The sequence below is a fragment of the Odontomachus brunneus genome, unplaced genomic scaffold (genome assembly GCF_010583005.1).
Source record: "Odontomachus brunneus isolate Ranch 3 - 2012 unplaced genomic scaffold, Obru_v1 Obru_scaffold_203, whole genome shotgun sequence".
Lineage (NCBI taxonomy): Eukaryota > Metazoa > Arthropoda > Insecta > Hymenoptera > Formicidae > Odontomachus > Odontomachus brunneus.
In genome coordinates this window covers 408,278-435,527 of record NW_022639653.1, presented here as the reverse complement: position 1 = coordinate 435,527, position 27,250 = coordinate 408,278, and the positions used below count along the sequence as shown (strand labels likewise).

At 36.5% G+C, this 27,250-nt stretch overlaps 4 protein-coding genes across 10 annotated transcripts in view; 1 reads left to right on the top strand and 3 right to left on the bottom strand.

The window, feature by feature from the left end:
• Positions 1-187: 187 nt before the first annotated feature.
• On the top strand, positions 188-5,864 carry LOC116852130 (GPI ethanolamine phosphate transferase 2). Its single transcript, XM_032832166.1, has 13 exons — positions 188-336; positions 547-745; positions 820-1,029; positions 1,125-1,313; positions 1,517-1,865; positions 2,041-2,237; positions 2,374-2,619; positions 2,715-2,890; positions 3,234-3,415; positions 3,840-3,993; positions 4,073-4,373; positions 4,470-4,636; positions 4,854-5,864. Exons 1-13 carry the CDS (start codon positions 188-190, stop codon positions 5,098-5,100), a joined length of 2,766 nt encoding a protein of 921 aa, XP_032688057.1. The 3' UTR covers positions 5,101-5,864.
• LOC116852128 (transmembrane protein 94) lies at positions 5,228-15,365 on the bottom strand. 4 transcript variants are annotated; one of them, XM_032832162.1, is made up of 25 exons: positions 15,133-15,365; positions 14,744-14,910; positions 14,502-14,636; positions 14,242-14,378; positions 13,887-14,080; positions 13,347-13,817; positions 12,940-13,101; positions 12,771-12,877; positions 12,455-12,546; positions 12,157-12,394; positions 11,940-12,033; positions 11,631-11,848; positions 11,207-11,442; positions 11,009-11,133; positions 10,778-10,926; positions 9,660-9,812; positions 9,011-9,154; positions 8,682-8,826; positions 8,404-8,612; positions 7,882-8,056; positions 7,464-7,709; positions 7,111-7,354; positions 6,849-6,942; positions 6,574-6,735; positions 5,228-6,427 (listed from the first exon to the last, which is right to left on the bottom strand). In XM_032832162.1, the coding sequence occupies exons 2-25, from the start codon at positions 14,905-14,907 to the stop codon at positions 6,355-6,357; spliced, it is 4,167 nt and encodes a 1,388-aa protein (XP_032688053.1). In that variant the 5' UTR covers positions 14,908-14,910; positions 15,133-15,365; the 3' UTR covers positions 5,228-6,354. The 4 variants fall into 4 exon arrangements, with proteins under 4 accessions (XP_032688053.1, XP_032688054.1, XP_032688055.1 ...); XM_032832163.1 differs by having other exon boundaries at positions 9,672-9,812; XM_032832164.1 differs by lacking the exon at positions 9,660-9,812 and having other exon boundaries at positions 15,133-15,364.
• A 515-nt stretch (positions 15,366-15,880) lies between these two features.
• Positions 15,881-17,876, bottom strand: LOC116852116 (protein lifeguard 3-like). The gene is made up of 7 exons (XM_032832143.1): positions 17,391-17,876; positions 17,067-17,311; positions 16,941-16,994; positions 16,765-16,855; positions 16,555-16,680; positions 16,230-16,379; positions 15,881-16,090 (listed from the first exon to the last, which is right to left on the bottom strand). The coding sequence occupies exons 1-7, from the start codon at positions 17,493-17,495 to the stop codon at positions 15,938-15,940; spliced, it is 924 nt and encodes a 307-aa protein (XP_032688034.1). The 5' UTR covers positions 17,496-17,876; the 3' UTR covers positions 15,881-15,937.
• Positions 17,877-17,932: 56 nt separating this feature from the next.
• Positions 17,933-27,250, bottom strand: part of LOC116852114 (vacuolar protein sorting-associated protein 13) — an 18,676-nt gene continuing 9,358 nt past the window's right edge. For 2 of the 4 annotated variants that reach the window (XM_032832139.1, XM_032832140.1), the window contains exons 13-36: positions 26,791-26,952; positions 26,561-26,724; positions 26,242-26,362; positions 25,914-26,138; positions 25,491-25,706; positions 25,095-25,136; positions 24,035-24,238; positions 23,780-23,917; positions 23,478-23,624; positions 23,149-23,297; positions 22,930-23,041; positions 22,618-22,856; positions 22,301-22,463; positions 21,986-22,202; positions 21,739-21,914; positions 21,467-21,586; positions 21,269-21,390; positions 20,771-21,084; positions 20,529-20,650; positions 20,270-20,439; positions 20,047-20,161; positions 19,780-19,911; positions 19,545-19,712; positions 17,933-19,394 (exon numbers count right to left, since the gene is read on the bottom strand). In XM_032832139.1, coding sequence (XP_032688030.1) covers positions 19,347-19,394; positions 19,545-19,712; positions 19,780-19,911; positions 20,047-20,161; positions 20,270-20,439; positions 20,529-20,650; positions 20,771-21,084; positions 21,269-21,390; positions 21,467-21,586; positions 21,739-21,914; positions 21,986-22,202; positions 22,301-22,463; positions 22,618-22,856; positions 22,930-23,041; positions 23,149-23,297; positions 23,478-23,624; positions 23,780-23,917; positions 24,035-24,238; positions 25,095-25,136; positions 25,491-25,706; positions 25,914-26,138; positions 26,242-26,362; positions 26,561-26,724; positions 26,791-26,952 — 3,786 coding nt within the window. In that variant the 3' untranslated portion in view covers positions 17,933-19,346. Of the gene's footprint in view, positions 19,395-19,544; positions 19,713-19,779; positions 19,912-20,046; positions 20,162-20,269; positions 20,440-20,528; positions 20,651-20,770; positions 21,085-21,268; positions 21,391-21,466; positions 21,587-21,738; positions 21,915-21,985; positions 22,203-22,300; positions 22,464-22,617; positions 22,857-22,929; positions 23,042-23,148; positions 23,298-23,477; positions 23,625-23,779; positions 23,918-24,034; positions 24,239-24,791; positions 24,858-25,094; positions 25,137-25,490; positions 25,707-25,913; positions 26,139-26,241; positions 26,363-26,560; positions 26,725-26,790; positions 26,953-27,250 lie in introns of all 4 variants that reach the window. The other 2 variants (XM_032832141.1, XM_032832142.1) reach the window with 2 other exon arrangements.

Below are 27,250 nucleotides of genomic sequence, written 5' to 3'. Positions count from 1 at the left end.
GTTAAAGTGAGACAAGTATATTTTTTCTCACTCTAACTTATTGCACAGTTCATCAATGCAGCTGGAAAGAACAGACCACTTGTTTCACTCTGACTTATCGTACCAGTGCAGCAGGTAAAAGAACAGACTATCAGAACACTGACAGGTGTCCAGTGAGAGAGAAAGAGAGAAAGAAAATTATGGAAAGATGCGTACGAGTGATCTCCTGTTGTTTTACATATTGTTAATTGCGCCAATTTCTATTGCTTTATTTCTGTATGGTTTCTTCCCGGCTGCTCATCATGTTGACAAAATTGCTACTCGAAAAGATATCCCACAACATGTTGAGAATGTTAGGTGAGTTAACCTCAATTTTGTGATAAACATCGCATAACATTAAATGAATTATATCTTTTGTCATTATTATATATTTATTTCGCATACAAAATATATTAAGATATATGTAGGTAAAATATTAAAATCATTGAATATGTATGTTTTCTATTACTATAATTATATGTTTCTTAACTTAAAAGTCATATTCAACATTATATATACTATTTTCAGAATACAGACAAATGTGCTATACAAACCGATAGTGAATAAATTGATAATCATGGTGATTGATGCACTGAGATGGGACTTTGTTGCAAGTCCATTAGGAAAGCTTGCCATGCCGATAACAAGCAGTCTACTGGCAAATTCTTCTGGATGTTTGTTAAGGACTAAATTACAATCACCTACAGTGACAATGCCCAGAATAAAGGTAAGGTAGTAATTTGTGAATAAATAAAGAGTACTTTATTTGTATGATAATAAATTATTTATTTTTGGATGTAGGCTATGATGACTGGCACAGTGCCGAATTTTGTAGATGTAGTACTGAATTTGGGAAGTAAACCTCTGTTGAGTGACAGCTTTTTGGTCCAGGCAAAGAAGCAAGGACATAAATTGGTGTTCTATGGTGACGAAACTTGGCTCTCCCTATTTCCCAACCTGTTTATGCGTTATGAGGGTACCACTTCGTTTTTTGTTACAGATTTTACAGAAGTAATTATACTGATAAGTGATTATTATATATTTCACCATTCTTATGAAATCTGTCTTATTTGATATATTTATTTAATCATTGATTTTACAAATAGGTGGACAACAATGTAACTCGACATATACAGGATGAACTAAATAATGATGACTGGTCTGTGATGATTCTGCATTATCTTGGACTCGACCACATTGGTCACATTGAAGGCCCGTTCGGCGCATCAATTAAACTCAAATTACAAGAAATGGACGAGATCATCGCTCAGATAGCCCGCAAAGTGCGGTATTGGGTTAGTATTTGAGAGAAATAAGGTTGCAATGGAAAAACTATGAAGGACTGCCGAGGACAGTTTCTTCTATATTTGAGAAAGAAAAAAATATATGCTCTAAATAATTACCAAACATAATTGCTACTATAATTACAATATAGACGATGCGAAGCGAAGGTTCAATTTCGAAAAAGACGATGCAAAGCGAATTTTCCTATTTCTAGAATGATAACGGAACTCCCGCACTCTTCGTCGTTTGCGGCGATCATGGGATGAAGGACTCAGGTGGCCACGGTGGCTCGACGCTGCAGGAGACAACTGTGCCGCTTGTTACGATTGGACAAATTCGCTGTCCTCGAAAAAATGAATCAGAGCCGATTGAAATTGAACAACTAGACATAGCGGCAACGCTCTCGGTTGCTCTGGGATTACCCATTCCTTCTACGAACCTTGGATCTGTATTCCTGGACAGTATCTACGATCTCACCGACTCTAAAAGACTATTTCTTCTCTATTACAACACGAAACAGCTATTTAATCATTTCCGGGATCTCGTAGCCAGTGAGTCACAAAGTAAGTATCTACACTTATCTTGTAGATCGTATATATTTATGTATAATGCAATAAAGATAATAAAAAATGTTTATGAAATATGTATAAATTTGATATTAATTTAATTTTACGTGTTGTACACAAAATATTCCGAGCTTATGGAAAGTTAGAGAAAGATTGGTACGATGTTTTTCAGATATACATCGGAAATATAGAAATACCGTGAGGCTTCACATTGGTTGGTTGAATGCGAACGAGAAACCGAGCGAGATGGTGGAGAACATCGTCTCTTCATACAACGCGATCCTCAAGGAAATGAAGACTGCTTTGATCACCAGTATGGTCAAGTACGATATTCGCTCAATGACCGCAGCTGTACTTTTCCTTTTACACGTGAGTAAAATAAATCCAAGATCGCACAGCAGTACCAGGAAACTTAAAATCCATAATATGAAATAATTGAAAACTTTGAGAATCTTTCAAGCTTATGTAACTTAAAAGCAAATCCTATATTGTATCTCTTTTACAGATACTTTGCATTTTGTTCGTTGTTAGAAATCTGGCTGGATCTACGTGCAAAAAGACCGCATTCTTTTTTGTGCTAAACGCGAGTTTGTGCCTGGGGATAAATTACTTCGTTGATCCTGAGAGCACGACTTCGCCTTACCCGACGAGTGCGTTCAGTCTTCTGCTGATCGTACTTATTATCACTATTTTATGCATAAATTGCTATTTTTTGTCAAGTGTAAAACGTGGCGATTTGTTTTTGATAAAGGTGAAAAGCTTTATTATTTAAAGATTTCAACGAATGTACTTTCTTAAGATCATGCGTATAATCTTAATCTTAATTTTCTTTCTCTCGGAAAATAGGTGAAAAAGGGATCAAAGATACGGATATTCCAGATCGGTGCGTTGTTGCACGTAGCGAGCTTTGCTGGCAGCAGTTTTGTTGAAGAGGAGCATCAGACTTGGTATTTCTTCTGGGGCAGTACAGTTGCGTGCTTGCTTTATCGTTGCTCTGGAAAATGGTTCGCGTACCATCGATAGTGAGTAAAATTCTCTTTTGCAACACGAGGTTCGTTCAAATCAGACATCAAATCTATTATTTCAGACACATAGTGCATTGAAAGAACAGGCGATTGTTTTATTCATATATTTCGAATAAAATTTTGAAAAGAAATTTTATTATTTTAGATACAATTTATATAAAAACAGGGAAAGAGTCAACAGTTGATTTTTCATAATCGTAAAATTTGAAGAAAAAAAAGAATGTCAAAATCTAAGTCAGATTTGAACATCCGTTGCGTCACAGATGAATTTTCCTGCCTGATGATAGGCAGCGATCTTTTATATCATGAACGTAAAAATGCGAATTCGGTTGGATCCAAGTTGCAGTGATTCTAGCCATCAGTTCCACGTACTTTGCATTAAGTTATTGTTGCTACTGATAGGGCACAGAATTCTGCGAAAACTAAATAGCACCGGCGATAAGTACGCCCATCTACCCGATATAGCTGGTTGGTTGAAGGAAAATGATAGCAAAGTAGGAATGACGCTCCTACTGCTCGCTGGTAAATTGTTTAAGTACGATAAAAAATATTTAAACAAAAGAAAAGAAGGGCTAATAAGTGCTAAAGTGCTGTTTTTAACATATAACATTATTTATAATATAGACTACAAGTTTACAAAGTAACAAAATATGAATAATAATAAACCTTGAACGTTTCAATAAATAAAAAAGTGTAAAGAATATTAAAAGGAATAAAGCGCAAACACTGTTACTTTATTTCTTTTGAAATTTTTTCACATTTTATTTATCTCTATGTTCTTTTATTTTTTGTATATTCTTTTCTTTTGTGCGTGTATGTTTAAACAAAAGATTTAACTCTCATTAGAGTTTAGAGCACAAATTGCATTCGTGCGAGAGTTAAATATTAATATAAAGATAAATGTAACAAATAAATATTTTTTCGAGCCGAAATATTTATCTTTCAGCACTCATTTTTCTAATTTGGATCGCTTACGATTGCGAGGATAAGGAATACAGGTGGCAATCGTTAATTCTTAATACAGTAATTGCAATATGCATATATCTTCGCCATATGGCTAATGATGCGGTTGGAAAAATTCCGTCATATTTCTCGTCGAGGTACATTGGAATTCTAAAAGTGATTATGCGAATGAGGTAATGTTTCAGCAGGAAATTAATTGAATATTATTTGTCGTAGTGGAATATACGAAGTGCAAACGTTTTGGGGAATAACAGCATTATTTCTCGTGAGCTGTGGTTATCGAATGAGATTAATGATCAAATATAACAGGAAACGTTTCACGAGCACGATGTTGTTCTTTATGATCAATATTTGGGTGATGATCTCGGCGATGTTGCACCAGCCGTATAATGTGATCTTATTGCCGATGCAGATCGTCGCGAGTTCAATCATCGACACTGTATTAAGGGAAAATAATTTGCTCGATCTCAGTATCTATGCGCATTATTGGCTCGGCAATGTATTCTATTTTTATCAGGTATACAGTCGATAAAAAATTTATTTATATTTAAGTGAAAAATTCAAATTATTCGGAGAGCTAAGCCAATGAGTTGTATCATATGACATATTTTAGGGCAACTCCAATAGCCTCGCAAGTGTAGACGTCGCGGCAGGATATATCGGACTGCGTTCCTATATGCCCTTCGTCATCGGCGCATATTTAATCGTCAACACTTATTCCGCTCCAGTCTTGGCTTATTTCTTGCTCATTTACTATCGACAATTGAACGAAACGCACTCGTAAGTAATTCATACTGTTCTGAAATTGTAAATCTAATTACACTGAAAAACTTGGAACTTATCTTTCATCTAAAAGATAAAATAATATTTTAGATGAAAAATATGTGTTAAAAATTTTTTTTATTTAATTTTTTATGAATTGTTTATACTGTAAAAAAATCAAATAGATTAATACGGTTACGTTATTTAACAAAGAAATTGATTCTTATTTGTACAGTGACGCTGTTGTGCGAACAAGCAAAACTTACATCACGTGGAGATTGTTCACGATGACTGTTTACACGATCATTGTTACAGTACAGCGTCATCATCTGTTTGTCTGGTCGGTATTCTCGCCGAAATTGTTGTACGAATCGATGTACTCCGTGATAATGTGTTGCAGCACGCTACTAGTCTTAATCGTGATTAAGTTGCAACGTGCATTGATATTTAATTATACAACAGCAACGACATCGCAATTCTAATTGTACGAATTTCAGTATTCAACTGAAAGCTCTATTCCTGAAATACAGTATTAACTGTATAAAGATGAATATGCCATACAAACGGACACTTAATATTAAAATAAATTTGCGACGAGAGTGAACTATATCGTTCAACAGAAACTTTATTTTTATTTAAAAAAAAAATCTCGACAATCGTTGCATTTCGCTTGATCGGAGGTAAAATTGAATATTGCCTCCGAACAAGATGCGAACAAGACTATTATCATCGTCTACCTATTATCAGTCACAACCAAAGAATTTTTACTAACGAGAGATCAGGAAACATATCATGGAACTGTTTGAAAAGACTATCATGATTTTCTAGAACAATGTGCGAAAAGTTAATGCAATTGAAATGAAGCTACGAAGATAGTTAACATTGTACGCACGATTATGAAAAACGTGTGCAGAAAATTATGTAACATAATTATATAATATATTGAGACTCATATATAAGAATCCAAAGAAATATGGTATAGTACAATCAGAAACTCTGTTAGAAATTCGAGCTTCTGTTATAATCGGAAGTAGTTCCATGATAGCTTTCATATTTTTAGAACCTGGAATTCATAACACTTTTATGCGAATATACTGTGATTTCTCGCAAAACACGCTTATTGCTATGAATTCCCTAAAATTTGCACTAGCTTTGTATCCGCAAATAAATTATTTTCCATAGGAACATCTTCGTATGTATAAATACATTACTAATACTAAAGGCATTAAATACAAGATGTCTCAGATTCATGGCGAAATTATTTACCATTAAACCGATCGTTTGTAACGCATAAATGAAATTTAAGCATCAATGATGCTTATGTCAGGCATCTTGACATCACGAATCAAAAGCGAGAAAGACAATGCACGCGAACGGATGTAAAATGTTACGAATATTTCGCTATCAATCCGATATATCGCGTAAACTTCTATACAATGCTCATTTAAGCTCGTGATCGACTTGCCTCTGGCGTGTCCATTGTACAAATAATTATTGTTATAATCATTATGTTGTAAAATTTAAGTACACGCATTTTATTATATAAAAATATCGTTATTTTGTCAAGACCTCTATCATTTTGGCAATATTTGGCATGAGGCCAAATGTAAGTACATGAAGCTCTGTATTGGTGATTCGAACCACATTCGAACTTTCTTGCAGAAGCTTGATTTCTGTAGTTCTTGCAGACACATCTGTAGAATGTACGATATTGACAAGAAACAATAATAATTAAGCTAAAATGGCGAATTCATCCCCAGCTTTGTACCAAATTCCAGACGCGCTCTTTTTTGGTATCTAACGTTCACTCTGAAAAAAAGGAAATAAAGAAACGTTGATATAAAATGGAAGAAAAGAGCAAAATTATGATGAAATTACAAGAAACACTTTTCTTGCGTGGATCTTAAGTCGTAACTAAATCGTGTTAACAAATCAAAGAGATTAAATAAGCTTACTTGATCTCTTGCCACTTGATCAACTCGTTGACAGCGAACGTTAATGGGATAGAGAGCAGAAAGAACAACACTAGATGCATGGGGAGGTCTTCAATGTTTTTGCCTTCCTCTTTCCAAAATTTGCAGAACGCTGTACTGGAGAATGCTGTCTGTGCACACAATCTGTAATATAAGTATAGAAAAATAAGGAAAGATCTAAAAAAAACTAAATATTGATATTTCTCAGTTATAATTAAAATAAGTTTTATTATCTAATTTATACGTCTCATACTTACACAAGAAATGTGCTGAGGCACCATATGTAATTATTAACGGGATGTTTCTTCCATATAGAGTATTCTCTGTGCACAAAGCTAACTGATATCGTCACTGTGAAAGAAGAAGTGATTATTGAGAAACCTCTCAACTTTCTTTTGCGCACATGTATAAATTTGCTTTGATATATTATCAGATTAGAAAAATAGAGCAACGAATTTTGTCACTTTTCTACTAAAATCTATTTCAAATATAACACTAATAATATCAAAATGTGACTACCAAAGTGTAAGACTATGAGAGCGAGGGCGAAATGTTGCACGACCGAAACTACGCTCGGTGTGCTACCCCAGCCGCCCCAAGAATCTTGGCCCCGTACGTCTGGATATATGTACAGGCACTTGGAATTGTTGTGCGCCGCGTAGATGGGACAGAGCGTCATGAACGAGACGCACTGCGACAGAATTACTGTGATCACCGTCGGCAGGAACTTGCTGCCGTAACACCATAGCACGAACAAGGCCACCTGGTTATGACGTGTGTATGTATATAAAAGTAAAAAAACGTATATAAAGTACACGAGTTTGAACAAATCTACGAGCCACATCTAAGGCCACATTCACCGTGTTCCTTACCTCTCCGTTGACTATACATTGATTCTTCCCGGTCGCACGTTGCATGATCGTCGCATCTATCGGCGTAGCGATCATGGATATCGATATTAAGGGAATAATTAAGCAACACAGCCACATCACTTGGTCGACGGAAAACAGCGGCGGTAACAATAAAAATGCCGAAAGCGCTTGTGTAAATGAGAGAGTGACTGTACAGCACAGCCAAAATTGCACGCAGTTCCACAAACTTCTCATGTAATGACGCGCCTGTGTGAAGAAAGAGACATGTTCAATACAAACTTTACATATGTAACTACATGTTATATTAACCTACGGACACTCGGGAATTTTATTGAAACGCTTCGTTGAGATTCAACATGGACAAATTTTATCACATTTTTTCAAAAATATTTGTTACATATAACTTTGTATTCTATACCTCCATAATAAGGTGAAAGATCGCTACAGGATCCTCGCGTTTCACGCTCAACGAGCATGCGACGGAGTTCAAAACTCTACTTAGGTCGACGGGAGAAATTCCTTGGTCCTCCGTGGTGGGTACCAACACAGGCACCTTTTGGCATACTTGGGGATATAAAGGTTCTACTGCCACTCTGTGAGAAATTTGCTAATCTTAGTAAACTTTAAAGTACAATCAACTTTTGCAACTAAATCGCAAGAGTGAAAATCATATAAATTAGATTTTTCTTCTTTAAACATTTGCAATAATGTTATTTAATTTCTTTTTTAATAATTTAAATATTATTGTGGTAAATATTAAAATATTAATTAAAATTTAAAAAATATTAAATATATAAATATTAAAATATTTATCTTTTAGAGAATAAAATTTCGATTTTAGTCAAGTTTCGAAAAAATTAACTTTTAACTTTTCAATTCAATGCGATTTTTAATCTCACATTAAAAATATGATTAAGCGAGTAACAACGAGCACAATTACCCAGCGTCGGCCTGCATGAAAATCGGCATGTTCTCAGCGTTGGCTGAGGAACCGAGAACGCACACCACCTCGCCATAATCCTGCATGATGTGCAGCATCTCGCGGGTCACCGTGGTGTTACAATCGGTGAACAGAGATACCAATAATGGTACGTTGTCTATTAACTCTATGTGCGGTCGTATCTTGTCTATACCTCTTGGCAATTTAGCCTGTATTTAAATCAAGTAAAATATTATATACTGCGAAATTTGACTCAATCTAAAGAGAAATCCGCTTACTCTATTCGACAGATCGAAGTTGACAGGTGCACTTTGCTCTGTGCTGTCGGTGAGGCAGCTTATGGACCTCCAACCTTCTTGACCTGATCCCAAGTCGACGCTCTGCACTAAGACGCTATCCTCACTTCTCATCGTGTCCTGCTCCCTATGGACAATTTCCATAATTTACAATTATAATATATAATTACAATATAATTTACAATTATACGTACAAATTCTCTGATTTGTACACTGCGATAGTGGAACATAATCCACACAATAATCGATACAATAGATACACCTAATGACCAATAATTTAAAGTACGCAGATCTTCATTATGTCTACAAACCTGTGACTCATGGCACTCTTCACCTGCGACGTACCCGTATCATTCCACTCGGTGGTCTCATCGTCGAATTTCACCGTCGTAAAATCCGTATTGATGGCACTCGGCGCTGACATGCTCATCGCTCGGCTGTTGTTTAGGTTGGTGCTAAAATGAAACAAGATCCATAGAGTAAGCGCTGTTTGGTATTCTTCTTTACTCATTGTAATAGTTGGTGATAGAAATACATTAATGCGAAGAAGCTACGAGTGCGTTAGCTTGTTGCAAAAGTTCCTTCGGACTTGATAAAGCTCTCGCGATAAATGAATGAGAATCTCATCATGCTGCACATTTCTGCGAATGACTAATCCTAGAATGCATAGAAAGATCTCGAATCTTACGGTATTCGTGACAGCTTCTATTTTTGAGGAAACTTTAATCTCTGCTTCCCTCGACAGTGTTCAATTTTAATTTAATTTATCGAAATCATTTTTCGCTACTAAAAATAGATTAGCTTTTTATTAGTCATCGTAGGATATGTATTCTAGGATTTAATACTGCTTTTAAAAAATTCTCTTTTCCTCTTTAAAAAGCGGAGCACAAAAATCGGATGTTATACCAAGTAACGCTCACATACAGTGAGCTATTTCTACATGTAATCGGTATAACGTACCAAAGTACGTACCGAGGTAAGACACGATTAAGCAAGTGGCTGGCCTCGTCCATGCAGGAGTAATTAGGCTGATGAGATTGGGCCGTGGGTGAGGGAGTGGGTGAGGACATGGCTGCTGCCTGGCTCACCCACCAACCCACTGGACTCTCAGACCTAATGTTGTCGTGTGTGTTAGTTACACTGAAGTAATGAATGTGTTCTTCGTCATATGCATCTGTGTCATGTGATCCAATTTTGTAGGTGTCGATTCGCAATCACGAAATCCCAAAATGTTTGCATATTTTGAGATTTCTACAAGCAAAAACTGAAGAGATTATAAATACTTGGACTCCTATTTCGTCCAAGATACAAATTATTAAGTGACTGAAGAAATATCCAAAAGATATGGAAATAATGAGAGGGAAAATGAAGTATAAGTATTATATATCGAAAAAATTGCAATTAAACACTTCGTACAAATAATGAGGTATTAGTACATATATCAAATATTAGGACACTGCAGCCAAATGATTGCGGCTTCATCCGTTTGAGAAAAAAAAAACACCACATAGGATGCCTTGGAGAATTAAGAGCGAAACAATTTATTTATTTATTCTTGATGTTGAAACTTTTTCAAGTTCTGAATCTCTGAATCTCGATAAATCTCAATTCTCAAATTGTGGAATTTAACGTTTGAACATTTCTAAGACATCCTGTGTAATAACAATCAACATGCACAAATCACGATTAATAATAACGAAGATAGAAGACGTATAGACAAACATATACGACGGGGGCATATGCGGATATCTCTCCAGCCATTGCTGTCTCCTGCAATATACACGGATATATTTTACACATTACGAGCTTCGCTACAGCTCGCTAATAAGATAATTATTAACATTCGGTCTTACACAATTAATTTTAATTAGAGTTGATTTAATAATAATGGAATTACTTGAAAATTTTAAAAATAATTCCTTCTTTAGCATTTAATTCTTTAGCAATATCGAAAGCAAAAAAGCACCGGATCAGAGACATGGACAACAAGTCGCGAATATGCCCCATAAAAAGTTCAAAAAAACATCGAGAGACGATGAGATTTGAAATACATTGAGATGCGTCATCTAGCGCAATACCTGGCTCCCTCGCTAAGCAGAGAAATGTGACAGTTCCAGCCACTCTCCAGACCCATCTTCTCCGAGAAAACGCGCGAGCGCAATTCATTTTCCTTACTAAAATGAACGAATCTGATGCACGCCCGATCCAGCTGTTCAATCAACTGCACCTGTTGAATGAATATGTTGCAAATTAATATCACGATAAAAATTACACTTTGGATGTTAATTAAAGATCGGTGCATCATATACCATGTCCGTTTGTGCCTGGTATTGCATAGTGACCATTCCGATGAAGACCTGATTGCACTGAACCTCAAAACAGCCTTCGACGTCGCTGACGTCATCGTCTTTGTTTTCATTACATAATAAAGAATCTGTGCATGAAATGAAAATAAAAAAGTAAAAATCAGAGCGAAGAAAATGTAGAGATAACACGATGGGACGCACCTGTCGAGTGGAATTGCCCAAGTATCCCTCGCACTCTAGGATCAAGAACGTTCCTGAAGTCCCACGGCAAAGGAGTTGGACTACGATGAGGTGTGTATAAGTGTTTGCTGTCCGCAGGAAGTTCCAGATAAATCTCGGACATCTTGTCGCTGATGGCGCGCGTTAAAGGCCGATAAGCGAATGCAGTACAGTACGACGTCAGGCTGGTCCTCTGATAAAAATCTTGCACTTTCTTTCTGCAACATAAAAAGGACGAGGATATCATGTGACACAAAATGAATATATTTACAGATCTATGTGTATAACATTTTTCTACTTCTTTTTTATAATTAGCAGAATGCTGATTTGTAAAATTTATTTGAACATTTCAAGAAAGTTATGTATAATATGCAGAAAAATTGCTAGAAAAATTATTCAGCTGTACCTGTCTGACGCAGACAGAGGACAAAGGTCGTGGCCGTCCCAGAACTCAATGCAGGAGTCTAGTATTATGTCGGCTGTTCCCTGCGTTAGTAATTGCAGACCACCTCCGGTGCGTTCCTTTACCACTACGGCGACCATGTGAGGGAACGGGAACTTCAGTTTCGTCGCAATACTCAGTGAACGTGCAAACTTTATGTCCCGCCTGACCATTTCCGGTTGCTGTTCGACAGTACAATTCGGTTCACTTTTTGCCACAACTGTCTATCGATATTTCTGTCATTGTTTTAACACGTTTATCGTTGACACTCACCACATGCCTGAATGTGGAGAGTTGTTGCTCCAGTTGAAATATCTTCTGTGCCTGGTCCTGGAAGCCAATTTGCTTCGCCAGTTCGCACAGGCAACTGTCAACGCGCGAACAACCCATGATTGTTAAGTGAATAGTTAACTCTGTGACGAAATTGTGAAGAAATCGGGATCAAACGGACTGATTTCTACGGGATGAGATAAAAATTACGAACACATACCGTCTATTCGTCACTGGAACCAGGTTCTCATTGTAGAGAGCCTCGCAAGTGACGTGGCAGCAGAATTGCATGTAGTGCTCCTGCGTGTCCATGTTGCACGTATTGAGGAGAATCGCTAAGCCAAGCGGCTTGAGCGAATTCAGATGCTGACGCCACGAATGATCGTCGAACTGTAGTCGAAACGGTAAGGCGTGATCATGCGTGAGATCAAGTACTTCAGCGGTGGAGTGTGACATATCTGCGAAACAATATAGCTCGGTAATGTTCTGTTAAATTTTCGTTGCTTTAAGCTCCTTACCGTGCTGCACGTAGGACGTCCGGTTGGAATTCACTTGGGTTTCCTCAAATTCCTGATTCTTTTCAGTAGTCTTGTTATCCATGCTGCCGGTACTAAAGTAAAGAAATCACAATATTCTCTGTGTGACTCAATTCTTTAACTTTACAAATAAAGTCACGTGTTATAAGTTGCTTAATCTCAGTAAAGAGAGTAAATTTTTTGAACTTTTTAGATATCAGATTCTTATATCTTTGCGATAGAGAGGTTCTGTAGAATACAAAGAAGTTGGATATTGGAAGCGCGAATTTATTCATATAAGGCACTGCAAGATAATTACCTAGAGCTCGGCGACAGAGTGCTATTGGTGTTACGTAAGAAGAATACTTTTTCTGCTGTAGGATTAGGCCACGATAGAATTCCTTTCTTGTCCACACAGCATAACGCCTGCAAAGATATAATAGAAATTATATGATGCACGGTTGATCGTTTGATGCTATGATACTCACGGTTACGGAGCCCAAAACATGTAAAATGCTCGCGGATCTCGACATCATGTGCTCCTTACCACAGAGAATTTCGAAAAAATAATCCTTAAGTTCAAGCCCGTTGTACACTACTTCCGGGTGATTGGGACCATTGATATCTGCGTCTTCAAAAGGATCTACAAACTAGGTTTGTAAAAATCTATAGAGAATCCACATATTGTTCGTTACTTTCATATTTAGAAAATAGACATCTAATTCATATTTAATAGATAAGATAAACTGAAAACAACAAGTTTTCAGAAAGGAAATATCTAGCCTAATAGTAGCGATAATAAGATTTCTAATATATCATTGTATTTAAAACATAATTTTAAAAGGTACTATACTCAATTTTTAAGTGTTCTCTGCAAGTTGAATGTTATACGAACCTGAAGTTTTTTCGAGGATAAATATAACTTAAATAATGCCTTGAAACGAGCCATCCCAAAGCAGTTGAGAAATATCCAACAGGCGGGGAACACTAACGGCAACAAAGGAAGACTCACGGCAACCGGTTGCAGCAGAAACATCTCGCTCCAGTGGCCCGTACCGAAATAATCGGCCACGTATACGTAGCGAAGCAGATTGACCACGAGGGTGACGATCAAAAGTATCGGATAAGCCAGATGTTCGATACAGCAGATCATCAGGAGGTGACGCTTACGATTGTGATAAGTCACCGGCCGATCGAGCGCCTGGTCCAACGCCATACGCAGATTCATCAAATACGGCGTCTCCTGGAGCTTGTAAATTTTATTTTTGAGAGGTACACGAGCCTGTGGCGTAGAGAATATCTCGTTAGCGCCGTGCACCGCAGGACTGTACGCCTCTCTGGCGTGCAAAACCGGCGCTTCCGCATCCTGAACAAATATACACACGTAGTGCGAACTTCTGTGCGCGTTACAAAACTGATTTACCAATTTACATACGTTATACGGCACGCAATATCCGGGTGCTTGTTGGCCCGGTTTCATTACGATTATGTCACCGGCCACCAACAATGCCCAAGGCAGATTAACTATCTCGCCGTCGCGATACGTCCACTGCAGCGTCAAGCAAGGTGACTGCGGACTACATAGATGTGGATAGTTTTCGCGCCTCCATCGACATGTGGAACGTGCAACTGCAAATTTCAAGTAGAAATTATGTATGATGATGTCATAGCACAAAGGACAATTGGTATATGGACAACTGATAAATTTTTATATGAATTTATAATATAAAGTAATAAGCAAGTATAATACAAAGTAATAAGCAATACATTTAAATCGTTCAAATACTCACTATTTAGTTGATCAAGAAGAATTTTCACCCTGTGAGGAATTTCCTCATGTCGTAATTTGTTATCTGACACCACTAAAATAAAATTTAATAGTACTAAACAACAGACTATCAGTCCTTGGTACGGCAGTGTAGAATACCTGCAATGACATACTCATTTATGGAACACGAGTGTCATTGACAACAACAGACATTACATCAACAAAATAAAATCAGAGGTAGCAAAAGTTTTCATATGTAAGCTCTTAAGTTGTTCTATGTACCATGTTTCATTGAGTGTAAAGAATGCAATGATGAGAATCACAGCGTTAACTAGCAATGCAAGTGCTGAGGTCCAACAGAGAGTTGTGTATTGGCTGCGATGATGTAAGGCATCCTTTAGCCAAGCTTTGAATTTCCTAAATATAATTATCACAGTATGAGTGTTAAATTCATATTAAGCATATATTTTAAACTTTTAGCTGAACACGAATCTGTTTGTTCGAAATAATCACAATTGCTGTACTTATTTTTTCTGTGATCCTCTTGATATTCCTGCAGAACCCGTTCAACATCACGATGCAATATATCTAAAGCTACTATAGTACTCAAACCTAAAGTTTCCTTGGACTTAGCCTTGACATCATCATCTTCCTTGGTATTCTTGCTGGTTAATCGATCGCCCTCCATTTTCTACAAGATATAAAACAATTAAGAAATAATGTATATGTGATAAGTTAATGTGTATGTTTGTATATCTTCACACACTTTGGCTATCAAATAATATTCTATATACGAAGTTTAAAACGTTAATAGTTATTTTTAAGAAAATACGGAATTACTAATATCAATAATATAATCACTATTGCTAATAATATAATCACAAATCACAGACAAGTAAAAAAATGCACTCACTCCAAAATGTTGAGGTTACAATTTTATAAATTTGCTTCTTTTTCCGGACAATCCCTACTTGTTCTTTCGTGTTCGATACACGGAGTTGTCTTAAATTGTTTTCATGAGTTTATTCACGATGCAGGAAAAATTCTATCATTTTCACGGTCTAGTCGAAATTGTAATGAGCAGAACTCAAAACATATAACTCGCATGGCGCGCAATCTAGCGTATGTATAGATCATTGTTTAGTGGCCTTTTTTACGCTGGTGTAAGAAAAGTACACTAATGGGTACACTAAAGTACACTAAGTACACTAAGTTCACACTGCCTACGATATTTGACGCAGGACGATTTGATATCCAATGGAAGTTCGTTTTCTAGGAAGATAACTAGCAATTCCTTTGCCTCTAGAAAATAGATTTTTCGATTGGATATCAAAAGTCATATATTTCATTTCTGGCACGTGTGAATTCTCTTTGTGCGATTTTCGATTGCGCGGTAAAATTTGAGTCTATGGAAAACTTCAATGTATAACAGATCTCTTTATATTTATATAGCATTGTAAAAAAAGAAATAAATTTTATATTATTTTTGTTAAAATTACATTCTATGTAATTTCCAAATTTTGTTTATTCTTCATTATTTTTATACTAAAAATACTAATTTTTATACTAAAAATAAACATTAAATGTTGCTATTAAATATTGCAAACTTTGTTTTGTTAAAAAGATATAAAAGTATATTATATTAATAATAATATGCACACGATACAAATAAAAATGTAAATATATATCAATATAGTATACATTATATCTTAAGACTGTTATGCATCATGAAAGAAACCCATAAACATTAATAAATATTGATACAACAGTACAATGTCTACATAAATTTGCGTAGCTGCGAAAACGACTTCATCAGGCGATAGTTCCACTCTGCGTCCACCCATGATAGTTTGTACATCAAAGTACAGATACTAGAAACGACATAAAACGTTAGATAAACATTTAATGTTAACTATTTATTTATTACCTCGTTTATTTATGTTTATATCATAAATCTTCCGAAGATTAAAATATATACCGATTAGTTCTTAAGATTGTAATTTTACTGACCATAGATAACAGCAGTGTTCCAATGATTGAAATTAGCAGACGTAAGACACTTATGTAAGTGAACAACAAAATTATTATCATTGTGAAGATAGAGACAACAGCAACCAGTCCGAATATCATCAGTAAGCCTGCTCTCATTGTCAAGTCAAACTACAATCACATCGTTAATATTAATTTTTATAATTTGTTCTTATTAACACATATTTATAATATAAAATAGATCAAAACATAAAAGAACAACTGAAGCCACACATGTACTGACTTTAAAAACTTATTTCATTAAAAGTAGAAATACAGAATAAAATATTAAAATAGATAAAAGTACCTTGGAGAATGTTGCTATGAAAGTTATTATTATTGTGACCATAGCTGTCATACCCAAAGCAATGAGGATCATTTCAACACTATAAAACACGGAGACGAACGCAGCCAAGTAGGACATTGCTATTGTCTGAATTGCAATATCCATAATGATTTCATTAGTCACTCTACTTTATTGCAGTTATAAGGAAACAAAAACGGATGAGACTTTTACCAGCAGAAACAAACATATGTAATTGTATGGAGGTGTTCGTCTGGCGTGCACGGAGAAGGATACAGCACAATAGGTGATCATGAATAAGATCCTATTAAAAAATATCAGTTGATTTCTCAATTAGATTTAAGTTACAGTCACATAAGCTCAATAATCAATACTGGTCATTGTCTTACATGGCGACAATCCATAAGTACCAATGTAATATCATGAACTTCTGTGCGTCCAGCCTGGAAAGTAATTCATAGAATTAAGTACAATCAAAAAACGATTATGTAAAAACTTCTATAGAATACACTTACACAAACATGAAGATGGCTACGATACAAATGGTGAGAATCAGCTGCAACGTGAGGAGGCAGAATACTTTGCGAACGAAGCTCCTTCTTATCATCGCCTGCTTGAAGTCACCTATGTACTCATCCGCATCTTCCTCAGGCAGCATGTTTCTCCTACGTTGTTCGTGCACCCAAGCTTTGTAAAGCTCTAGATTCTCCTTTTCTCTCCGTGCTACCATCTCATCGGTCACCGTGATGGTGTATGGCCCCTGGAATTTTAGAAGGATTATTAAAACCAACATATGCAAATAATTGTCTGTTACATTGTACAATTGAAACGTCACTCACGCTCTTCAATTTCTGCCCTTTGACTAAAGCCGGCAACTGTGGAGGCCCGGGGATGTATTGCGGAGTCTGCTGCAGTTCATCAGTTTCAGAGCCGCCGGGCTGCATTGGGTACGCCGAATGGAACTACGTGTTCACGTGTATAAAAATTCTCCTATCTTAATTCCGACTTTCGTTACGCAACAGTACCTACATACGCCTGAATAAATGACAATTATGTCGATCTGTCGCAACACAACCACGCAAAATTAACAAGAGAAGGAGCAAATTATGCATACGTCGTGTGCATCACAGGATCGCGTTACGACATCGATATATGAAACATTATCTATTGCTAAGTGCCAAGAGATTTACCGAATTAACACGTATAAAATAAAACTAATATCAATGAATTAAGAATAATCACGTGTAACAATAAAAATACATATTATGTGTCTAATAATAGCATGTTAACATTTGACATAATATGTAATGAAAAGATATGAAGCAAACTTAAAAGTGCGATGAAATGATAAAGTTAAATTCGAGAAACGAAAAATACAAAAGACATTTATAATAATTTTATTAGATGTATGCGCGCGATAGAATGACAGTCAAATTATAATACATAATAAACACAATAAGCATATATTGAAGCTGTTATTAAAATATCTCTTTTAAAGAGAGCAATTCAAACGAAAAACTAGTTTTGAAAATTACGTTTAAATTAGTGTAATTTTAAGTTCATTTAATTTATGTATTACATTATTAATTTAATACGTAGCATTAATAACGAGGTAGAATTATCACGTATAGTCTGGTGTTAGGCGTTAAAGCTCAGTAATAAAATTTATTATATCTCAACAATGTGTCGGTGGCATTCGTAGCAAATCTCTCAATAACGTCCCCACTAAATGTTTTCAGAAAAATGGTTAAGCGTACTACTGCTTTTGATTATTAATGGCCGAGCACATTGCTTAGGATAACGCTCATTTTACATTTTAAAACAATGATTAACAATGTAGTTTGTGATGTGAAATTAGTTCTTTTCCAGAATATGAATTAACATTCGTTAAACTCTCCTCTGTGATGTATATATGAGATTTACGTAAAATTCAACAATTATATATAAATGATCTTACGTTAACTTTTCATTTGCGAGCGTGTAAGAATGAAGTTCTTTCACTTTTCTTATTTCATTTCGTTTGCTTCGGGTTATTTTTAATGCTTTACGATCATAAGACTAGTGGATTCACTCCATTTCGTGATCATCGCAAACTAATAAGTCTCTAAGGATACGATTAAATGGTAACTTTACTGTGACTAAAACGATTCGTTTGAATGATTGTATCAAACGAAACGCACAAGTGGAATACTATGAATGTAAACTCAACAAAAATTATTTCTTTATACTGTCTCTGTGATGTAGCTATAATCACTGTTAGTTTGGTGCAAAAGTTTCGATGCTTTTTTTTTCTATTAAGTACTGTTTTTTAAACGAACCTACTGATTCGAATTCTTTGAAAAAGGGCTCAAAAAACTTCTTGCCAAGTAAAAAAAGTGTGTACAGAAGTCACAAAGGTGACTGTTTTAAAATTATTTCGGAATTGTACAATTCTATTATTAAACTCTGACGAATTGTTTGCACCTAATACTACTCATTCGGTACCGATACCGACAACAAAAGATTTTGTACGTTTTTGTGATAAAAAATGAAAAAGATACTACGCTCTTTCGCGATCGGTTTCTCGATATGATCGATTTGGTGTCTTTCTAGCTTAAGTTGTCACGGCTACGTAGTATCAGTCTTATAAGTAGTATTCGTAGAAAGTGCGCCTAGAAATTGTGCGAACTCGCTCGCAAAGCGTCCCGGAAATAAAGAAGCACATTTCCTCTTTCGTTCTTTCCTTTTTCTTTCTTGGAAGTATCGTTTTCTTCCTATTGGAAGTCGCTCAAGCGTTTCGTATGTGCGCTGCTCTGTTATACTCCATGCTGATTCATCTGCTCTCGCATCTTGCTGCATAATAACTACGAAATAGAATTCTCGAATTATTAAGTTTAAAAATATCAAATATATTATGTAAAAAAATATAACTTGTTAAATTACCGACCGTAAAGTCAATAGAATATGGATTTGTGAAAGATATACGATTTTTAAGACCGATCGGTCGCGCATACCTGTTTAATATTGTGATCCGCTATTAATATTATCTTAGACTGATCCGCACTACCGAACAGATTGCCAAGCTTTTTCTTTTTGCTGGCGTCTTTGGTGAAAATCTGTACGCCTCTCTCTACGAGTTTTGGCGATTCGCTGAATTCATTCCAAGTGTGAGTCCAGTCAACCTGGAACAATTAAATATAGTAAGAACGAGAAATTGATAAAAATATGGCAATTGTATTTAATACTAACCCGCCAGCCACCTAATAAGTCACTGCGTTCGAGATATGATAATCTTTTGTCGGTAAGCAACAGCACGTCTTTGTTAATGAATATGTGATAGAGGTAAACGTCAGTGTGTGCATATTTTCCCTTATCCAGTTCCTACAAAAGAAATTTTGTAAAAAAAATTAACTCTTTGTGTGATATCAACAATATTTATAAATTAATAATATTTTTATGGATATATATAACGATCTTTTGGGAGTAAGACATCTAAGCAGTTAGTTTAGTTCTTACCATCAAAATTTTATTGCCTTCGGCTTCTTCCTTGATGTATGGCCTAACAAGACTGTCCGGCTGCAAAAATCTAGGCGGCCGTACTTTCTTCGTTTCCTCGCTTAATTCGGTGGCCCTAAAATGCATATTTCGCGTAATGTATAAAAATGTATATATAGTTTACTCTTATTCTTTATTAGCAAAATTATTAGAATTATTTTTGCATAGTTATAACAGATTATACCGTCTAACGGCTCCCAAGGAACCACTCGCGAAGTCGATAACACCGGCGGTGGGTCTGGTGACAAGTCCAACAACGCCCTTTCCGAAGCCTTTAAAGAATCCTTCTACTCCTTCCTCCTTCGCTCCTGATATAGGCTTCATTACTACACCCGTCACACCATCGACTACACCCTGTGATATAAAATAGGTAATTAAGTATACGTAAATAATTGTTATTACAACAAATATAAATTAACGAGTTAATTAATTCACATATTTACCATCACTAAACCTTTTCCGCTTCGAACAATACCCTCCTGTAAATTGGCGGGTTGTTTGTTAAGCTGCTCTTGCCTCTTGCGTTGATAATCCTTATCGAATGTCAGAGCAGCAATACCCTTGCCTGCAAAAATACAATTATAGATGCTGGACAAAGTTTATAAAATCAATAAAAGTAAAGTCACTTATTATTGTGTTATAAAAATATTACTAAATGAGTTAAAATGAAATTAGGAAAGCTTACCCATCGCTCCTGTAATTTTTGACACAGCGCCAGCCATCCCGCCGACAGTGTGACCTAACATGCTACGTACTCCGAGATACAGGCCTTCCGCAAACTCTCCTGGACCCTGTATAGCTCCTTGAAAAGGTTCATAGAACAAATCTTCGATACCCTTCATGGTTCCTATCACTAGTCCGTAGGGATTGCCAATAACATCAAGTCCTAGCACAAGTACATACGCTTGTTTGATCGCTTGGCCTGCGTAATGAGTGGTTGCTTCGGAGATGAGTTGCTTGTGAGTCATGAATACATAACTTCTCTCAAAGTACGCCAACCTGTACACAATAAAACGATTTAAATATCTCAAAATTTAAGAATCTGAGAAATGAAAGAATCTTTGGATACGAATTTCGATGCGAATTTCTTTAGGACGCGAGGACTAGTAAAATGCAAGGATTTAATGCTCGATTGAATTTTCCGATATCAGTAAGAGCCCGGTGAGAGCAACAGACACATTACTTGAAGACAATATCGTTGATGTCCGTCAGTGTCACGCCAATTCCTTGCAACAGCACGTTAAGTACTTGCGGCAGCGCTGAGGGTCCACTTCCGCTGCCGGTCATCGAAAAACTGATGTGTATCTGCGTGTAAGAAAAGAAAACTCGACTCAGTACAGAGCGACTAACTGTAAATGTTTGCGATTGAACTGTGACAAACCTTAAGTGGCGAGAAGTGTAACAAATCGAAGAAGTTCTTCTGCTCGGCCGTGGTGATAAGACTGACGTGATACATCAGCGGTTCATTGACTAATTTCATATCGTTTCGGAATAACGCACTCTAAAACGAAAGATAAGATAAACGACAAGAAGAATAAATTAAAAACTTGTTATGTTTTATATATTTTGAAAATACCAAGTATTAGTTTTCAATCATCTCAATTTTTTTATTGCAATGAACGAATTTTGAGTATTATTTATTTCGCCACTTACTTCTTCCGTGTCATTCACTTCATTCGCCTCGAGAAGGCCCATTATCGCATTTATGAAGACGATATCCACCTTGATGTGAAATTCTTGTACGAGTACTTTGAAGTAACGGAACTGTTGCACGTTGCTATGCTCTAACAGGCGCTTGACCATACTGAGCTCGGCGAACGGTTTCATTACTGTATAAATAGGACGTGTCAATATCCTTAAAAACACGAAATTTCATCGCACGAAACACATAATCTGATACCTGTGCTTTGCGTGACACTCTTCGGCGGCGGGACCGGTGCCAGTATGATCGGGAAGATACATTCCGACAACTGATTGTCGATTTGAAGACGATTGATCTTCGCATGCATCTGGACCTGATGTGCCGAAGTGCGATACTGTAGCCAGAGTCCGGTCTGGAACGTACGTCGCATGAATCTGCGGTGCGGTTTCAGCATCTCCATGTTTAAATAATCCACCTGGAAATAGGAAAATAGAAGCAGAGAATTGAAAAGTCAGAGACAGGAAATTAAAAGATAATACAGCAGAAAACGTAAGTTAAAACATTTCGTTTTACCATCAGTTTCGGCTCCAGCATAACTCGATAATCTGCTTCCTTGTTAATTTGCAGTTCTTTCTGATAATGTTGATATCCTTCCTCGATGGCATTGACCTCTTTGGCGCTTAACGCTCGCCACCGACCGCCCATGTTTTTACATGTTTCCCATATAATTCCAGAGCTAGATCACGATAAAGTATAATTAATTTTCCTGGATATTGTCATGAAAAGTTACGGAATATTACCGAAATTAGACATATGTAACTGCAAAAACTCATTCGGTTTCGTCGAAAATATATGTCTAATTTTGATCTAATATCGAAAAGTATATCTACCTAGCGATGCACATGTACAACAATTCGGACTTGGTAATGTTGTTCACGAGGGAGAAGCCAATACCGTGAATGTTTATCGTGATTTCTTGATCGATAACTTCCAGATCACCGGCCAACTGGCAGTCTTCGGCGATCTTTAGAGCCTTGGTGAACAAAAGTACTCGCTGAGTGCCATCTAAGAACGACACATAGAATATTTCCTCATTTATCTCCGGCAATTGAAAGGCACCAAGATTGTCCTGGAAAAGAGAAGCGTTCATTCACAAACATTCACAAACTGCACTTTACAAATATGCTTTCTTTGGTTTTTACCTTACGAAGATTGTCTTCAATTTCTTTGCCGTTGCTGTCTTCCCAAAGTATTTTCCGTGAGCCCGCTGGATTTTCCCAGGTATAAAACATTCTGTTGTACGACTGCACGGACCTGTCCATGTACAAACATCGGTATTCATAAAATAAACGCAATGAACGTAGGACAGTCTTGTGTTGTTGATTTTTAACAATCAAGTCACTGACGCATCTTTCACGTACCTAATATTAATCGAACCTTTCTCCCAAAGATTGATAGTGTACGATGTATGGTTAATAATTAAAGCTGGCGCGTTGCCTGGACTATAAGCCGACATGGAGATGTAAACACCGCCTTCGTTTATTTGTACGTCTACGTTAATCCCTCCATACTACGGTAAAAAACCCAGTATTGTTAGAGGCTCGTGAGAACACTTAATTTTTCTGTTACTGCAGTTAAGTATTTCGGTGAATATTCAGAGGAATATATAAATAGCTCATACGCTAGTAACTTAGAGAATTATTTAACTACAAATTGTTTCACAACAAAGATGGATGCAACGTTGCACTACCTTATTGTCTAGCTTTAATAGAGTCGTATGGCTGTCTGTATAAATGAAGGCAGCAGTTTTTTCGGGTTGACCCGAGACCTTCGCCTTCAAAGTCTTATTCTCGTGCTCAGTACGAGGCCACAAGGCTGCGCATTCGCCGGGAGGCACCTATGGATACAATAATAGCATGAAGTTAATATTACAAAGTTTTGACCGGATGATAAATGTATGGTAATATAATGATATCATATTTGTGAATTTAATGTATATCTATGATATTCATAGTATTATAATTATGTTGAAAATATCTCTTCTTAAAGTACCTTGATGATTGGGTCAGCTGGTCGATCGGCCTCTTGGCACTCTATGAGAAAGTCTGCATTGTTGATGAGTATGTAATATGGTGTGAATGTAATTTGCTTGGTCAACGAGTTATAAGTCAATTGATTGTGCACGCCGATCTGTAACAGAAGTAAGCGTTATTCCATTTTGTATCCTTTGTATCTGTCTATTACAAATACATAGAAAATATATGATATTAGCTGTGAAAAGCAATAAAAGATTATCAATGTAAGAACCTGGTAAGTTATCCCATTATATTTGCAGGCCACCACACCCTCACTGCCAGCAACATCGATGGAGAATTTATCGGACCAATCGCCGTCCTCCACCCTGATCATAGCTTTTTTCTTGCCGAAGAAGGCTTTGGAGCGGAATGAGAACAGAATGGGTCCCTTGAAATGCTCCGGATGATACAGAACGTTCAGATGATCGTCCGTGGCCTGAAAGAAACCAATCTGATTAAATACTTCCGTCTCAATACCGATAAATTTCTTTGGAGCATCATGCAGTTAATGTGACGACAGCCGGTGAATTTGTTACGCACGTCGCTGTACAAGCTTCGTCAACTTTGCATTACGACTGGGATACACCTTACACCTAGGAATCTAAGTATACAAACGTTTGGAAATTCAAGGCTCTAAAAACACAATGAATTAAGAATCCAAATATAAACCTGATGAGAGTAAATTATATCAATACAAAAAAGATCGACATAGTGAAGCGTACACGATAATAGCCAGTGTGTTTGAGTTATGTATGAAAAGATGCGATTCACAATTAGAACTACTTTTGCACAAGTGTGATTGTTAAAGTGAACGCGTTAGAACTAACACGATGGTAATCTAACACGATGGTAATCTAACACGATGATAAGCTGGTTAGTTTCTCGCGACACGAACTGGACTAAACACATTTGTTATCTCACAATAATCGAGTAATTGCGTACACAACCACGAGAACAGCGAGATAATATTAAATAAAACGTTGCATCACCGCGCGCGTTTTCCTCCTCCTGTACTGTGCGCGTTGCTGATGTGGTTTCATAGCGGAAACGAATTTCTGAAAGACGTGCCCCACGTACATTTTTACGGCAAACAATAAAATTTAGACATTCGTAATTAGCTCATAATTCGAAAGATAGCTTGCATAATAATAATAATTAAGTGATTCGCGATTAAAACAAGATACAAAGTAATCCCAATTTTCTCCCAACTATTTGCGAAAAATAGTAATTGACTATCTAAACGAAGCATAAAATAATGCGACACGATTACAGGAAATTCTCTAGATCTCTACCTTGATTGGACTCGAGTGCTCTTTGCCACCTTTACTTGATTTCTGGAAAATAACGGAGCATGTTCAATACAGGATACTGATCGGGCAAAGAACGATAGTGGTTAGTTAGCAAAACACTGATGGATACTGTGCAAAAAGGGTGACAATTGGATGAGGACACATACATTAACCCATGACACAAGAGGAATGTGCATCGACAAAGGACTTGAATATCTAGATATTTTTTGTGCAAGAATATTCTGAAAAGATGAATTAAGATTTCTGAAATTCTCAAGAAGACGTTGTCTTTGCAAGCATAGCACTAATAAAACTATGACAAGTCGAAATGCGTCGAAATATGTGAAAAATCGAAGTTACCACGAAGTGCGACGGAAGATCAGATCGCTACAAACATACCCTGTAAGACAGCATCAACCCGGTCTTGTTCAACATCCAGAATGGGCAGTAGAGCGCCATGATGATCGAACCGTGCTTGTGAGACGTGTGCATTCCGAGATCCAGAACTACTTTCTGTGCGCTATCAAAGGATTCAAACGACCAGACTGCGAAGTCCGGTGGATTCGCTACAATCTCGCCTCTACACGACCAATCTTTCTCCAAGTAATTAGGCAGCTACACAACGAATATATATATATTTTAAATATATCTGTTAAAATCTACTCTAAAGATTTATTAAAATTAATTAAAAATGTGCTATGAAGAGAAATAAACTTGGTTAAATAATAAAATAATGTAATTATCAACTGTAATAAAGTTTAAGGAGATAATTTCAAAATGACAAAAGATCTAAGTTTGTTAACGTATAAACAGATGTTTCACCTTGATAATTATATATGATTTAGCTGGATCAATTGTAGGAATTTGCAGAGAGGCACTAGCTTCAAGCAGGCTTTCCTGCGCGGTACCAGGCAGACAGATAATGATGTCAATTGGCAAAAAGTTCTTCAGGTACACAGACGGGTACAGATGTACGTTGTAGATAGTGCTAGCCATGGTGTGACGACTGGTATTTTCGAAATACACCTGCTCGATCTCCCCCAATGCCTGTAAACGAATACCTCTAATTGTTTAATTTGTTTGAATTTTAACGATCAACGATATTTATCAATCGGTAAAAATGTTTCATTATATGTAAGAAAGTACTTACCTGGATGTAAAATGGTTCTGTAACATCTTGTTTAAATCGAGATTCGCATTTCAAAAGTTTCGTCATTGAAACTGTCTTCTGCAGATCCTTCCAAATAAATGGTTCTACCGATACCATATATCTGAACGAAATGAGACAATCAAAAAGTATTCGCATATCGAAATTCTATCGTGAATATTTTATAAAGAGATCTTTACATTTTGTATATTTTATGTTTTACATTCATGTTCTTTTATATTTTATAAAATTATTGGATATTTGTGTACAACAGCTGGAAAAGAAATGAACATTAGAGCCATTTAAAAGAATCCAAATATACCCGTCGACACTGAAGAACAGCCAGTAGATGTTTGTTGGGGTGTAAACAGCATCCAGTGGCAAATTGAGCTTTTCGTCAGGTGCCACTGTGCCTACACACTCCACTTCGTTTCCGCGTTTCGTCATGTAGTAAACTGATATCGGTTGTGCGAAATGATTGTGAACCTATAAAACGCAAGACTTATTGAAGTCGATTATTACAGACGGTCATGCTTTTCCTCCTTTACTTACTTGAAGAATACTTCTAAGAGTGACAATCGTACTGCCATCCTCCACGATAACATCCGACACAATGCCCCATTCCTCGGAGCCTTCCTTGCGATGCTTCAATGAGAAAAATCTCTTGTCCGCCCTTAACACAGGAATCGCCAATTTGCCTTGGATACCTTTGAACTAATAAGTTTTATTGTGTTATTGTTAATTATATTAATAAAGAGAGGGAGAGGCACCAAATATAATTGTATTAGGACCTTAACTTAGTTTCCGCCCAAAAAATACTGAGAAAAAGCATTTATTGTAAAAAATTTATTTAAATTATTTCAATGAAAGTATTTTCCATCACTTTCTACAACTTTTTGCCATCTTTCTGGCAACTGGGCGATACCATCTCGATAAAACGATGTTTGTTTCGAAGCAATCCATTCGTCCACCCATTCTCGCACTTCTTCAACATTTCGGAAGCGTGTACCAC